The 14,895-nt window shown below is 41.9% G+C and overlaps 1 protein-coding gene across 4 annotated transcripts in view; it reads right to left on the bottom strand.

Annotated features, from left to right (window-relative positions):
• Positions 1–722: 722 nt before the first annotated feature.
• ITGAX (integrin subunit alpha X) overlaps positions 723–14,895 on the bottom strand; it is a 54,475-nt gene continuing 40,302 nt past the window's right edge. For 3 of the 4 annotated variants that reach the window (XM_030301078.1, XM_030301077.1, XM_030301080.1), the window contains 10 exons: positions 6,884–7,000; positions 6,716–6,795; positions 6,542–6,625; positions 4,509–4,587; positions 4,291–4,398; positions 4,090–4,173; positions 3,769–3,882; positions 3,505–3,606; positions 3,135–3,245; positions 723–1,416 (listed from right to left, as the gene is read on the bottom strand). In XM_030301078.1, the coding sequence (XP_030156938.1) occupies positions 1,318–1,416; positions 3,135–3,245; positions 3,505–3,606; positions 3,769–3,882; positions 4,090–4,173; positions 4,291–4,398; positions 4,509–4,587; positions 6,542–6,625; positions 6,716–6,795; positions 6,884–7,000 (978 nt within the window). In that variant the 3' untranslated portion in view covers positions 723–1,317. The remainder of the gene's footprint in view (positions 1,417–3,134; positions 3,246–3,504; positions 3,607–3,768; positions 3,883–4,089; positions 4,174–4,290; positions 4,399–4,508; positions 4,588–6,541; positions 6,626–6,715; positions 6,796–6,883; positions 7,001–14,895) is intronic. The other variant, XM_030301079.1, reaches the window with a different exon arrangement.

Genomic DNA, 14,895 nt, shown 5'->3' with positions numbered 1-14,895 from the left:
GTGCCATGCACCACTTTGTGCTTTATGCTAAGATTGGTGGCATAATAGTAAGAATGGCCTTATTTGGGGCAGCAGGTCTCTGATGTAAGACTTCAAAGTGCTCTCCAATCACTTACCATGTGTAAACAATGTCCCCTTCACTACATCCTAGGATTTGTAAGAAACACCTGTGTGTTGATCCACTCTAATGACCTTTCCAGGTAAGCCCCTTCTTCATGCCCCTGTCACAGCCCCATCAGCCTCCCATCAGTGACAGCTTTGAGAATCGAGTGAGTAGATTAAGAAGTCAGGTTACCCAACATAAGAACATTAATAATCCTCACTCTATTTAACTTACTTGTCCTGGCCTCAGGCTTCAGGGCTGGCAGGTGTCCACCATGGTTAGGGGACACCATAGGCTGACCACTATACATGACTCACATCCCTAAAAGGCCTTAATTTTATACCTTTGACATATTTTCCAATGAAGGTGCATGCATTGTTTTTGTGCAATGTGTTAAATTGTTAATGCAAACCTTAAAATACACAATTTTTAGAATAATGCTTTAGCGTTTCTTCATTCGCTATATTTGGAACGTCAAAAAAATGGAAGTATCCTGGGCATCTTGATCTCTTGAGAGATGCTGGAGCTAGTTGAGCCAGAGTAACATTGGGGCAATACCCCTGCTGGGGTTCTACTTCTCCCTCCACGCCAGCAATGCTGACAAAGGCTGGAAGCCATGTTTACAAATTCTAATGTGTAGACATTTTATTCCCAATTCAGTTTCAAAATGCGGGCTGAAATTTCTGAGACAAAAAGCTGATACTGACAGTATTTACTAGGAATGAGGATGATAGGAAGGCACAAAGCAACTCATGGTGGGTACATCAAAGCCCACCTTCTGGAAATTCAACTGGATTCCTAACATCAAGTTGGAGAGTTCAGGAGTTATCCTATGTTAATAGGGAGCCACCAAAGATAGATGAAGATTGTGGCTTGTTTTGTATTGTATTTTAGAAAGATCATTGGTAGCTAGTGAAGAGAGACTGGAGCCTGAGGCTATTGTTCATGTACTTCTAGGTAAAAATCAAAGTCAAGTCCACCCAAGGGCATGGTGAAAATCCTGTTCTGGGGTTTCCAGTTGCAGACGTGACAAAACAAATAGCCCTTCCCTGGCAAGAACTTTCAGTGAACACAATGCATCCTCCCAAAGGGAGAAAGTTGGCCTCCCTCACACGGAGCATTTCTCTCCCTGCTGGCCTAACTTAGCTGAGAGTAAGAGGGCCAGGAAACCTCTCAGAAGAGAACGGGTTCAAGGGAGAATAGGAGGTAATTTCTTATTGGGAAGCTTGAGGGTCTGATGTCCCATTTTCTGGGATAGTCTGTCCATTTGCTTCCTCCATCATTTCCTTATACTGACGTTTGAAGAATCCAACCTGTGGAGAGGAAGGAAAAGAGAATTAGGAAATCCAATGGAAGAGAGGAAAAAAGATGATTGAGGAGGGAGAGGGATCACCATTGCTGGAGCCCCTACTATGTTCCAGCACTACACTAGAAACATTAGACACACTGTGTCATTTAGCCTTTACCAAAATTCTGTGAGTTGGATGAAATCACCTTCAGAATGAGAAGTCAAGACCCAGCATGGACCAGTCACTGCCTACAGTCACAGGAAGAATCAGTGGTAGTGTCAGCACCCAATCCAGTGCTGTGCTTTATTTTATAATTTACTGTGAAGAGAAACATGTAGTGATAAAGACGAGAGTGGAAAAGACAAGGAGAGCAATTAAAGGCAGTCTGACTAAAATTAACAACACAAGAAACAACAGATGTTAGCAACAATGCAGAGAAAGGGGAGCCATCCTAAACTGTTGGTGGGAGTGCAAACTGGTTCAGCCACTCTGGAAAACAGTATGGAGGTTACCCAAAATTAAAAAAAAAAAAAACACAACCATGCTCTAATCCAGCAATTGTGCTACTAGGTACTCAAGGATACAAAATACAGATTCAAGGGCGCCTGGGTGGCTCAATCAGTGAAGCATCCGACTCTTGACTTCGGCTCAGGTCATGATCTCACGGTTCATGAATTTGAGCCCCACATCAGGCTCCATGATGACAGCGTGGAGCCTGCTTGGGAGTCTGTCTTTCCTTCTCTCTCTTTCTCTCTGCCTCTTTCTGCTCGCTCTCTCTCTCTCTCTCTCAAAATAAAAAAACTTTAAAAAATTAAAATTGAAAGAAAAAACAAAAAGACAAATGCAAAGGGATACATGCACCCCAATGTTTACAGCAGCATTATCACTAATAGTCAACTATGGAAAGAGCCCAACTGTCCATAGGCTGATGAATGGATAAAGAAGATTGTAGATATCAAAAGAAATGAAATCTTGCCATTTGCAATGACAAGGTGGAGCTAGAGTATATTAATCTGAGAGAAATAAGTCAGTCAGAGAAAGACAAATATCATATGATTTCACTTATATGTGGATTTAGGAAACAAAACAGATAAACATACGAGAAAGGAAAAAAAGGAGAGGGAAGAAAACTATAAGAGACTCAACAATAGAGAACAAACTGAGGGTTGTTGAAGGGTAGGTGAGTGGGAGGTGGGATAAATGGTGATGGGCATTAAGGGGAGGAATTATGATGAGCACTGGGTATTATATGAAAGTGGTGAATTACTAAATTCTACTCCTGAAACCAATACTACACCATACATCAACTAACCTGAATTTAAATAAAAATTTGGAAGAAAAACACATAAGGAGGCCTGAGAATCAGACAGGAAGGCATGAGGGAGTGTTGGGGACTGGTGATGTCATATGTGGGAGGGGAACTCTCATATGCAGTGCGTTAGCAAGAATGTGTATCTATATCCAAGGTGAGTTCTTCCCTACACTGCAGAAAGAATGGGATCGAAAACTGATGGCTCAGTCAGTTAAGCGTCTGACTTCGGCTTAAGTCATGATCCCACAGTTCATGGGTTATAGCCCGCGCAGGGCTCTGTACTAACAGCTCAGAGCCTGGAGCCTACTTCGGATTCTGTGTCTCCCTCTCTCTCTGCCCCTCCCCTGTCTCTGTCTCTCAAAAATAAATAAAAATGTTGAAATTAAAAAAAAACACCTGGTAGTGTCAAGAGCAGGATGAAAATACTCACCTTATACAGAATGACTGTGATGAGAGCCAGCAGCAGCAGTCCTCCCAAAGAGCTGCCCACAATAATGGGGACAGTGTTGTAGACCTCATACTTCTCCAGTACCATCTCCATCTGGAGTGGAGGTGACCTCATCAGAAAGTATCAGAACTCTTGCTGTCCCAGACTCTTCCCAGGTTCCCCAACCTTTAACTCTCTCTCCTCCTTCCTTTACTCCAAGGGGTGACAGAAAAATTCATAGGCTTGGGGACACCTCTCCTGCTGAGGGACCTTCATCCTTCCTCCCTCCAGGCTTGTGAGCCTCACAGCACCACAGATTTTGCATTAGGAGCCCTCTTACCAGCCTGGCCACTGCCTACCACACAGTCACTACCTGAGCTCTCAAGAATGCCTCCTGTCCTGGAAGCTGGGCATACACAGAGGTGTTGAACATGATTTCAGCCACACTCACAATCAATACCTTCTTCTGCAATGTCTACAAAACAGAGGGGGCACAGATGAGGAACTAGCACTGAGAAAGGCACAGAGTTCAAGAAATGTCCTGGCTGGAGGATGGACACAGATGTCATCTGGTGGCACCTGAATCCTGTGGTGGGGCAGTGGGGGGTGGGTGGACTCTGCTGTTGGGCTTACACACCTGGCTGACCCAGCCAAAGCTGAGGTTGCCCTTTAGGATGAAGTCAAGTTCCTCCTGGACGCCAAAGGAAGGCAGGTCACAGTGGAACCTCAGGCAGTCAGCAATTGAGCAGTTCTAGGGACAGAGAAGTAGCATTAGGCCAGAGAAAGGTGGTTTTGAAGGCAGATGACAGCATAAAACTGATTGATGTGAGAGGAGCAGTCACAATTGAATTCAAGAGGGCTGTTCAGCAGACAGCCATCTGAATGTAATACAGGTTCTTGAATTAAACTCTTCTGGTGTGTGCTTTGAAGTGGAAATGGCCCAGAGCCCTCCTTTTACCAGCACAGGATTCTTCTGAATGTGGGTCAGGAAGTCAGACTCTATGGGCACCATTCTCTCTGAAGAACACTGAATGGAGGGGTTCTAGGAAAAAACACAGAGAACAAGCATCTAAGGGGGTTGGGCGTCAGGAATTCATGAGGGACAGAGAGATCCAAGTAAAGGGAATTAGCTGGGGAGCTGTACACAGCCCTTGAGTACCTGGGGGTGGAAAACCCCTAACTCTGTCCACACAGGCACCCCATTCAGCTCCACAGGCACAGAGAAGTTGATGCTGACAGGCAGGTCCCTCTGTCCCAGATTGTTCACCTGCACAGAGGGCAGTGAGAGCAAAGACCATGCCAAATGCCATATCCCTCCCTAATTGCTGGCTCCTAGCCCCCTGCCATAGCCCATGCTCTTGAATCAGCATCACTTGCCTGGTATCTATGCTGAGCCTGGCTGCTTTCCTCCCAGTCCAAGGCTGAGAAGTTGAGGTACTTGGTGGACTCTTCATGGCTGGGGAGAAAAGAGGCACAGATGGATTTGAAGTTCCTTGAGGGACTCCTAAAGAGGCTCACGTTAGCATCATGACAGGATAGGTAGACAGTGGGGCCTTGGGGTGGCCTTCAATGAATTCTGTGACTGATCTGAGGTAATGGGAGGATTTAGGGAGCAGGGCTGGGCTTCAAGCTGGGTGCAAGCTTCTTGCAGAAGCTGTCAATGGAGTAAACTGCCAAGGAGGCTGGCAGAGAGCACCGTGAAAGGGACCCAGAGCTATGCCATTGACTCACTAGGGAGCAGGGGCCAAACCATCTCTCTTTGTGTCTCCATTTTCCTTTCAGGCCCTCATGGGCACAGAGGATACAGGATATGCATGTGAGACCCAGCAAAGTTTTGGGGAGACTTGGACTTATACTATTGATAAATGTTTACTGGACACTACCACTGTCTGGCCTCCCACAGACCTTCCTTCCTCTCCTGTTTCCTTGGCTTTTCTGGTCCTGGGACTTAGAGGTGAGGGAAGGCCTAACAGTATTCTTTACTGGATCTCAGCGTAACAATTCCTGCTGAGCCCTACCCAAGCCCATGTGTGGAGACCCAGTGGCCAGCCTGGCTCCTCACACAGGTGGGTGGGTTCACCTCTGGCCCTTCTTGCTCCACTTCTTGGGTACCTGTCCTTTGCCCACACAGTCCTAATTCTAGACCACTTCCACTCTAAACTCGCATCCCTCCTCTGTGAGGAGCTTCCCCAAAATGCCCCAGCCTTATCCTGTGGGCCTCTCTGAATGCTCCCACCCACAGAGTCAAATCAGCTGAGTACACCTGAACTGTAGGGCCAAATATGCCTAGATATGCCCTGCCCATGGGTTTCCAGTACACACTCCAGCAAACAAGCTCAGAGCATGCACCTGGCTGGGCTGCTGAGACCTCCCAATGTGGAGATGTGAATTAGAAGGTGACACTGGGCAGGAGGAGGGTGTCCAATGAGGCACAAGGGCAGAACTAGCACAGGGAAAGGTACCCAGGCTAAGCCACACAGACTTGTTGCATATCATGGATGTATACATCCCACAAGGGCAGGAGATTGTGTCTGGTTTTGATTATACAATACAGACTCAATAAATTTTTGTTGAATTTCAAATGAATTTATGGAAAGCAGCCAGAGCACTGTGCTTAGAACACAGAAAATGCTAGGAAGCTATTTACTGAAAGAAGGTATCTGCTCCAACACATGACTTGACTCCTGAGTCTTAAACACCTCATCTATTACCCTTCCTGGAGCAGCATTTTAAGCTCTTTTTCTTCTATCTAACTTCTCCCTGAAATTTGACCTCTACAGCAAGCAGGTCATTTGTCTCTATACCTCCCAAAAGGGACTGGGAAGAGGAGGAGTAGCAGGTCTAACGCCCTGCAGGTATAAATCTGTTCCTTTCAATGAAGAATTGTCTCACCCAAATGTCAATGACTCCTTTGAGAACCACTGCTGGCTAATCCCAATGCCATGGACTCTAACATTTAGCAGAGGCCTCCCCTGACAGAAGGCTCTAGCTGCTCTTGGGAACTCATATAGCCTCAGAGTACAGAACCATGGAGAGGTCCTTGATGAGATTCTGCCTTGGATCAGAGTAACCTCACTTCCAAATAAAGCTGTAGGAACCTTGAGACATGGAAATGTCTCATATTTCTCAGGAAACCCAGGAAAATCTTGGTGTTTCTAAAAAAGCCTTCTGAGAACTGTAACCTCTATTAAATGTATAACAATAGTAATACTACAATTATTATTATCATAGCTATCCCTCAATAAACACTCGATGCTTAATTAGTAAGTGCTAGCAGTATCATCTACCAATTGAAAAGGTGGTGATAAAACCTGAATGTTCCAGATGTTGAACTGCTGCAGGGGGTAAAATCCTTTCCTAGCCCCATCAGAGTGATAGAGAAGAACGCTTTTGAGCTGGTGGTATGGTACCTGCTGATCACAGTGTAGATGGCATACTTCACCATGAGCTCCATCTGAAAGGTGGTCTTGCTGGTCCTGGGAGTAGTATTTTCACTGGAGAAAGAGGAGGAGCCTAATTGGCAAGGACCCCAGAGGAGGAGGCTAGGGGCAAGGAGGCACTGCCCCAGGCCTGGCCCAGCTCACCTGCTCACATTAGCTGTCAGAAGCAACCTATCACCCAGTATGGCCTTGGGGGAGACGTCAAAGGTGACCATGAAGGTCATCTGAGGAAGAGGCAAGAATGAGGGAGTCACCAAGAAATGAGACAGGGTAGGGGCAGGTAAGCAGTGGGTGGGCAGAAGCAAGGCTGACCTTAGCACCCTCATGGAAGATGAGGTGGTTGATGCTGCAACGGGTGCTCTGAGTACTCTGGCCCTGGGCTGGGGTGCCATCACAGGTCAGGCTTGGGGAGTGTGCCTGCAGCTGGTTCTAGGCAAGGGCAAGTAAAGAAAAGGCAGGCGAGCATTGTTTAATATTCTAGAGACTCCATGAAGTAGTGAGTTTCCTGGTATGTATCTTAAGGTTATGTTTTTTAAAATATCTTCAGACACTATCTGGTCAAATTTCTTCCTAATGTAGAAATGCCAGATTTATTACAGTTTACCCTCTTTTTATTTTTTGTTCTTTTAAAAGAGCTTTTTATTATGGAAATTTTCAAACATACTCAAAAGTAGAAAGACTAGATAAGTCAACCCTCTTTGTTTCCATCACTCAATTTAAATTTCTACTCTTGTTTTATTCAGCTGCTTGACAATTTCTTCTGAATAATTTAAAGCACATTCTGAATATCACATCATTGTATCCAGAAACACTTCAGTGTATGCCACTAACAGATAAGGGTATTTTTTAACATAACCACAAGACTTAAGAAATCACACTCAATAAAATAACTCCTTAATACTAGCTAATATCCAGGTCATGTTCAGTCTTCACATTGTCTCCAATAATGTTATTTTGCAGCTCATTTTTATTTATTTTTTACAGCTATTTTTAAAATCAATATCCAATGAAAGTTCACATATTGCATTTGGTTGACACATCTAGTAGTACATTCAATGATAGGGTGCTCAACCCTCACACAGCCAGAATTTGCCATTCCTAGTGCATTCCTTCATACATAAATCAAAATATGCTCCCATTGAGAATATTACTAGCCTAAGAGAGACATAGGAGACCAACCAACCAAATGGAAGGTATAGACCTAGTTTAGATGTTTGTTCAAATAAACCAGCTGTAAAAAAGATATTTTTGAGACAATTAAGGAAATTAGACTATGGTCTAAATACAAAGGAATCATTCATTTTGTTGGATGTGATCATGATATTGGGGTCATGTAAGATGTGTGGGAGGAATGCAATGACATGTTGTCTGGGACTTGTTTTAAAATACATCAGCAAAGGGAAAAAACCCAGATGAAATAAATGTGGTCAAATGTTAATAATTGTTGAATTTGGATGATAAATTGTGGGGAGGTTTGTTGAACTACCTCTTATTTTTGTAAATGTTTAACATTTCATAATAAAATTTTCATTAAACAACCTGTGTCTCTTTGACTCCCTGTTGTCCTAGTTCTATCTTCTAGAATAGAAATTGCCAAATGACAGCTCACCATCAATTTTTATAAATAAATTTTTATTGGAAAACAGCTATGCTCATTCATATACATACTTTCATTGTCAATGGCTACTTTCATTCTACAACAGCAGAGGTGAATAGATGTGACAGACACTGTGTGACCCACAAAGCTGAAATATTTATCATCTAGTCCTTCATAGAAAAAGTGAAATCAGTAACCAAATGGTTAACAAGACTAATATGTGCAACTACAACTTTTTACCCAAACTTGCTTGTTCTCAGAATGTGGCCTACCACCACATTTCTGTAGAAACAGTCTTGCCTAAAACCATGATAACAAAACACTTGATTTAGGTGTTTTGCAGAGACTCAGGCCTCATCAAGAAACTGGCCAGAACTGATCAGGACCACTGACTGCCTCTTTGACCATGCACAAATGCACAAGGGGTGAACTTTTGACATAGAAGGGCCTAAAACTCCACTCTTGAATCATGCTAAGAAAACCACCTTCTGGTAGTATGTAACATGCATGACAGCTTATGCAAAAGCTTCTCACGGTGCAGATAACAAAATGACCGCAATCCTCCCCTACTTATTAACTTCCTTTATCTGATTCTAAAGTCATATCACTCTTCTCCCCTATAACCAGACCTTGTTTTATTTGCCTTTAAATATCCCTGACTCTCCCTTTCCTTATGCAATGTCTCAATGATTGGCTTTACTGCACATTGAGGGTATGGACTTGGATTCGGTTACAAATTTGGCAAACCAGCCAGGAACTCTGCCTATGATTTGTCTACTCTCCAGCCAGTAAAAGTAACAGGAGGTTGGTGATAAGTCCAAGCAGTGTCTCTTTTGTTCTAGAGACCATCCCAGGGGCACCACCCCAACTTGGCACCACTGACTTTCTATGTTTAATTTAACTCTGTGGCAAGGAAACATCTTTTGGTTTGGACAGACATCTTTTCAAGAGTATTTTGGTATCATAGCATGTGAGCTTATTTCTTATTCTCATTCAGTTGCCTCAAAATAGGTAGGGGCATTTGGTTTGGTTCTCTTAGCCTCCTTTTCTTGCTTAACTAAGAAAAGTTTCCTAGGGTGCTAAGTGAAATAAGTCAGTCAGAGAAAGACAATACCATATGATTTAACTCATATGTGGTACTTAAGGAACAAAACAGATGAACACAGGGGAAGGGAAGGAAAAATAAAATAAGATAAAGACAGAGGGGGAGGCAAACCATAAGAGACTCTTAAGTAATAGAGAACAAACTGAGGGTTGCTGGAGGGGAAGTAGATGGGGGGATGGGATAAATGGGTAATGGGCATTAAGGAGGGCACTTGTTGGAATGAGCACAGGGTGTTATATGTAAGTGATGAATCACTAAATTCTACTCTTGAAACCAATATTACGCTATATGCTCTATATTAAGTAACTTGAATTTAAATAAAATCTTGGAAGAAAAAAATAAAATAAAATAAAATAAACATAAAAAGAAAAAGTTGACTAGAAAACTTTTTGGTTCAGTCAGTGAAGACCCAACTTTCAGAGAGGAACTAGAGACTAGGAAGCCATTTGGTTCAGTAGGTGAAGCCCCAACTTTTAGTGAGGAACTAAATGCTTACAGTAGTACTCTCTGAGCTTCATCTGGTATGTTTGTTGCTGCAGCTTTTGGTATCTTTGCATAATACCAGCCATGTTCTAATTAGAAAATGAGAAATGACTATTTGATTTCTGCATGTAGCCCTTTGGGCTATACTCTCCAAAATTGGGCAGTGTTTAGTTATGAAACTATGAAAAAATTATCTTTTTTTGCAACACTGCTTGGCCAAAATATGTTACATTCTGGAGAAAAATGACCATTAATTAATGGATTCATAAATTATAATACCATTTTACAGTTAGATATTTGTAAAAGCGAAGGTAAATGGGATGAAATACCTTCTGTTCAGTCTTTTATGATTTTGTATCAGAATAAGCTGGCTCAGAAAAGATGTAAAATTTTACTCCAACAGCACAGTGACACTAAAAAATCTGTGTTGCCTGAATCCAACTGGAGAAAAGAGGATAATTTATTGATTATTGAATTAAACCCCCAAAGGGGGTACCAGAGCAGCTGCCCCTCCACAGCAGCTCCATTCCAACAACTTGAGCACCAAAGGGACCCTGAACCAGGTCCCCTTACCTTGGGGGGGGCCCAGAGTTTGGAAAGATTTCCCTTTCTCATACCCAGCAGGGTGTTTAATTCATCCAGGGAATCACTGATTCCTGAGGATGGCAATATCTGCTAACACAGGTCCCAATTGGATGTTCAGACGCTGGAAGAATGATTTGGGTCCACTCTCCATTCTCTACCTCAGATTTGTTTAATTGAAAAAACAGTATGCTTACTTATAGAGATGACCCCAAGAGGATGGAAAATTTGTTTTCATCTATTTTTGCCACTCACAACCCACTTAGGTAGAGGTACAAAATCTGTTAAATACTTTCCTCACTTCTAAGGAATGCTGCATGTGGCCAGGAAAAGGCTAGAGAAGAAGCTAATCAGCTACATGCTGAAGCCCCAGTAACCCCTTAAGAGCTGATTCCATGATGGCCATTGCTACTGTGGATCCCAACTGGAGTGTCAACGTTGGAGACTGCAGTTAGCTTGAACACTATCAGGATTGCATTTTAGCTGGATTAAGAAAAGGAGTCCTTAAGCAAAGGAGTGTAAATAAGAGTCAAGAAGTTAAAACTGAATGAGAACCCTTCAGAATTTCCTGAAAGAATTTTTGAGACACATCAGAAATAAACTGATATTGATCCTGAGGCACCAGAAATTTTTAAGATGATCAATATGATGTTTATCAAACAAAACATATCTGGAAATTCAAAAAAAAAAAAAAAAACTCCAAAAGCTGCATTGGTAATGCCCTTCACAATTGTTTGAAACTGTCTTTGAAGTTTTTAACAGTATCAACAGAGACCAAGCACAAGAAATAAAAGAGCACCAGAAAATGAAACAGCATGTTGCCTTGTTAACTGCACCTTAACTCAAGGAAATCCAAGACCAGGCCAGGGACCCCTAGAGGGTGAGATTGACAACAGATAAGAAATTCAGGTGCCCCAATTTGGGTCTTGTCAATATGCCTATTGTAAAGAAGAGGGCCATTGGAAAAGAGAATACCCTAGGCTCATGAGTTCTCTTAAGGAGACAGAGTCCCAAAATGCCCACCAGATACCTTAACTGGTTGATAGTGACTAAGAATGAAGGGGACCAGGGGTTCCTTTAAATCTTGTAAAGCCTATCATCATATACCACAAGGAACCCCAAATAACAATGGCTATGGGAAATAGACTCATGGACTTTTTACTGATGTGAGGGCCACATATTCAGTACTCTGGGTTCTCTCTGCTATAGCTGTACCAAGAGTTTTGGGAGAAGTATTGACTAAAACCTTCCCACAACCACTAAACTGCCAAATGGGACAAATTCACCTTAAACGCAGATTTCTGAATATGCCCGAATGTCCCATCCCTTTACTGGGCTTTGATCTATTAACTAAACTGAATGCTAAAGTTAATTTTGCTATTGGATCCATAGATATAAAGGTACCACCAGAACAAGCTTCATCAAGGTAGAGAAGTTCTATTAGAGCTGCCTGAAGAAGTCATCTGAAAAGTAAGATCAGATGTTTGGATGGATAGGAAGCCAGGACAAGCAAAAGCAGGGACACTTGTACGTATTAAGTTTTGTGATGGGAATTCCAAACTTCAGATAGTATCCATTAAAGAAACAAACTAAAAGGGGAATTCAGCCTGTTCTCTCTGCCTTCTTAGAATTTGGCCTTCTCCACTTTTGCCAGTCCACATACAATGCACCTATTTTTTTATGTTTATTTATTCATTTTGAGAGAGAGAGAGCATGCAAGCACATGTGAGTGTGGAGGAGTTGCATAGAGAGAGGAAGAGAGAAAATCCCAAGCAGGCTCCACACTCAGTGCAGAGCTCAACACAGGGCTCTATCCCACGATCAATAAGATCATGACCTTAGATGAAATCAAGAGTTGGATGCTCAACCAACTGAGCCACCCAGGCACCCCTACAATACACCTATTTTGCCTGTACAAATTTAAGAGCCATTAACCACACAGTTGCATGGATTCCTAGGCATCACTGGATTTTTCCACATTTGGATTCCTGATTTTTTTAATATAATTTATTGTCAAATTGGTTTCCATACAACACCCAGTGCTCATCCCAACAAGTGCTCCCCTCCATGCCCATCACCCACTTTCCCCTTTCTCCCACCACCATCTACCCTTAGTTTTTTCTCAGTCCTTAAGATTCATCACTAAACCTCTCTATGAAATTCTTAAAGGAAGAAATAATGAACTTCTTTATTGGACTGGAGAATGTCATTAGGCATTCCAAGTTGTTAAAGAAAAGCTACTCACAGCTCCTGCTTTGAGCCTTCCATATATCAGGAAGCCTTTTGATTTGTCTGTCCATGAGAGTCAGGGGATCAGTCTTGGGAGTGCTAACTCAGAATTTGGGCAACATAAAAAGATCTGTTGCTATTTTTTTCTAAATAATTAGATCTAACAACTAAGGGATGGCCAATGTGTGTGAGAGCAATAACAGCCACTTGTAATCTATTACAAGTAGAAAAATTTGCTTTGGGGTATCCTACCACACTGCATACTCTACATTTATGTACTCTTCCTACTGGAACAAAAGGGTGGCTACTGGCTCACCTCTAGAAGATTAGGCAAATATCAGGTTGTCCTATTGTACAACCCCAATGTTACTTAGAAAGTGGTCTCCACCTTGAATCCAGCCACATTGCTCTCCAACAACACTGAGGGACCCATACATGACTGTATACAGATAATTAACAAGTTTATTCCAGCCATCCTGATTTTATGAATCTGACACTGGAAAATCCAGACTTTGAGATGTTTGTGGACTGGAGCAGTATATTATGGATCACGGACAATAAAGAGCTGGATATGCAGTGATGACCCATCAGTAGAAGCTCTCTCACCAGGTACCTCCACTCAGAAAGCTGAAGCCATAGCTCTCATAAGAGCCCTCCATTTAGGTATGACAAGACAGTGACTATTTTTACTTACTCTAAATACACCTTTTTACCAGTCCATGCATATGCAGAGCCATTTGGAAGGAAAGAGGTTTGTTAAATTCAGGAAATAGGGAAATTGAACATGACAAAGAGACTTTAGAAGTACTAGAAGCTGTTTTGGAACTCAAGGAGGTAGCTATTGTCCCCTGCTGAGGACACCAGAAATTGGACTGTTTTCTTGCCAAAGGTAACAATCAGGCATGATCATACAAAGACTTCAAAACCCTCTATAACAGCTTTAGTACCAGACATAGACTTAACTAAATATCAACTCTAACCTTCCTCTGAAGACCTAAGAAGAGCTAAGAAATGGATATTTGGACATATTTCTGGCATTGAAACTGGCTGCAAATATAATAAATAAGGAATAAACCTTAACCTAGAATATCTTATGGAAGAGATAATTAGTGATATTCACAAAGCACCTGTTATGGACATAATGCTGCTCTTTAATGGATCCAATCATATATTATGGATCCCAATATTCAGAAAACTGTTCAAAAATAGTGGAAAAATGTGACATTTGTGCTAAAAAAATCCTAGGCCCGAACCCCCACAAGTCCTAAAAGATAATAGAACTTAGAGACACCAAACCTGGAGAAAATTGGTAGGAAGATTTTACCATGATGCCGAAAACAACAGGTAACTTTCAATATTTGCTAGAATTTACAGACACCTCTACAAGTTGGGTTGAGTTTTTTTCATGCCATTCAGAGAAGTTTTCAGAAGTTTTCAAAACACTTTAAAACCAATCCTAGGTTTGGATTGCCACTAACAATTCAGAGAGACAATGAAGCAGCATTTGTGGCTAAGGTCACACAAGCAGTATCTAATACCTTGGGCACTTGATGGAGACTACATACTTCCTAGAGACACCAATATTCTGGGAAAACAGGAAAAAAAATGAACCATATGCTTAAAAACTTTGGTAAAAATCTGCCAAGAAACCAACTTAACTGGGAAAAAAGTTCTTGTCAGTTGCCCTGCTTCAGTAAGAGTGGCTCCTAGAAGTAGGCTTGGTTTAATCCCCTATGAAATGTTTTATGAAAGACACTTTCTGTATTCTTTTCATGACTTAGGAGTTCCAGGTGGGGCTCATGTTAGGTATTTGGATACTATCGGGTACATTCAATCTTTGGGAAATATTCTAAGTGCTATACATACATTTGCTTCTATCAGGTTGATGCATTTCATAGATGTATTCTTACACCGCTTGAATCTTGGAGACTTGGTGTTATTAAACACCTTGAATAAGAAGCACCTGGAGGATCAACTCCAACCTCAGTTGACAGGACCTTATGAGGTGCTGTTGACCACCATTCTTCAGTGAAACTGAAGGGAATTAAGCCATAGATTTACCACACTCAAGCTGGTTCCACAAGAATCCATTGGTTCCCTATGTCCTGTCAACAAGAACATAGGGAAAAACTCTGCTTGGACCAGAAAGCCTGAGATGGACCTGAAACTGCTACTTGGGAAAACTGGTCTAAAGAAACCAATAGATAAGTAACAAATAACTTATGACCTATTAATAGTTTATACACTATGAATGTTATTCCATTTTCTATTTGCATTTTCCTATTACATTTCCTGTTTATATTTCCTATTTACATTTCCTAAGTAATT

The sequence above is a fragment of the Lynx canadensis genome, chromosome E3 (assembly GCF_007474595.2).
Source record: "Lynx canadensis isolate LIC74 chromosome E3, mLynCan4.pri.v2, whole genome shotgun sequence".
Lineage (NCBI taxonomy): Eukaryota > Metazoa > Chordata > Mammalia > Carnivora > Felidae > Lynx > Lynx canadensis.
This window is presented reverse-complemented; position numbering and strand designations above follow the sequence as displayed.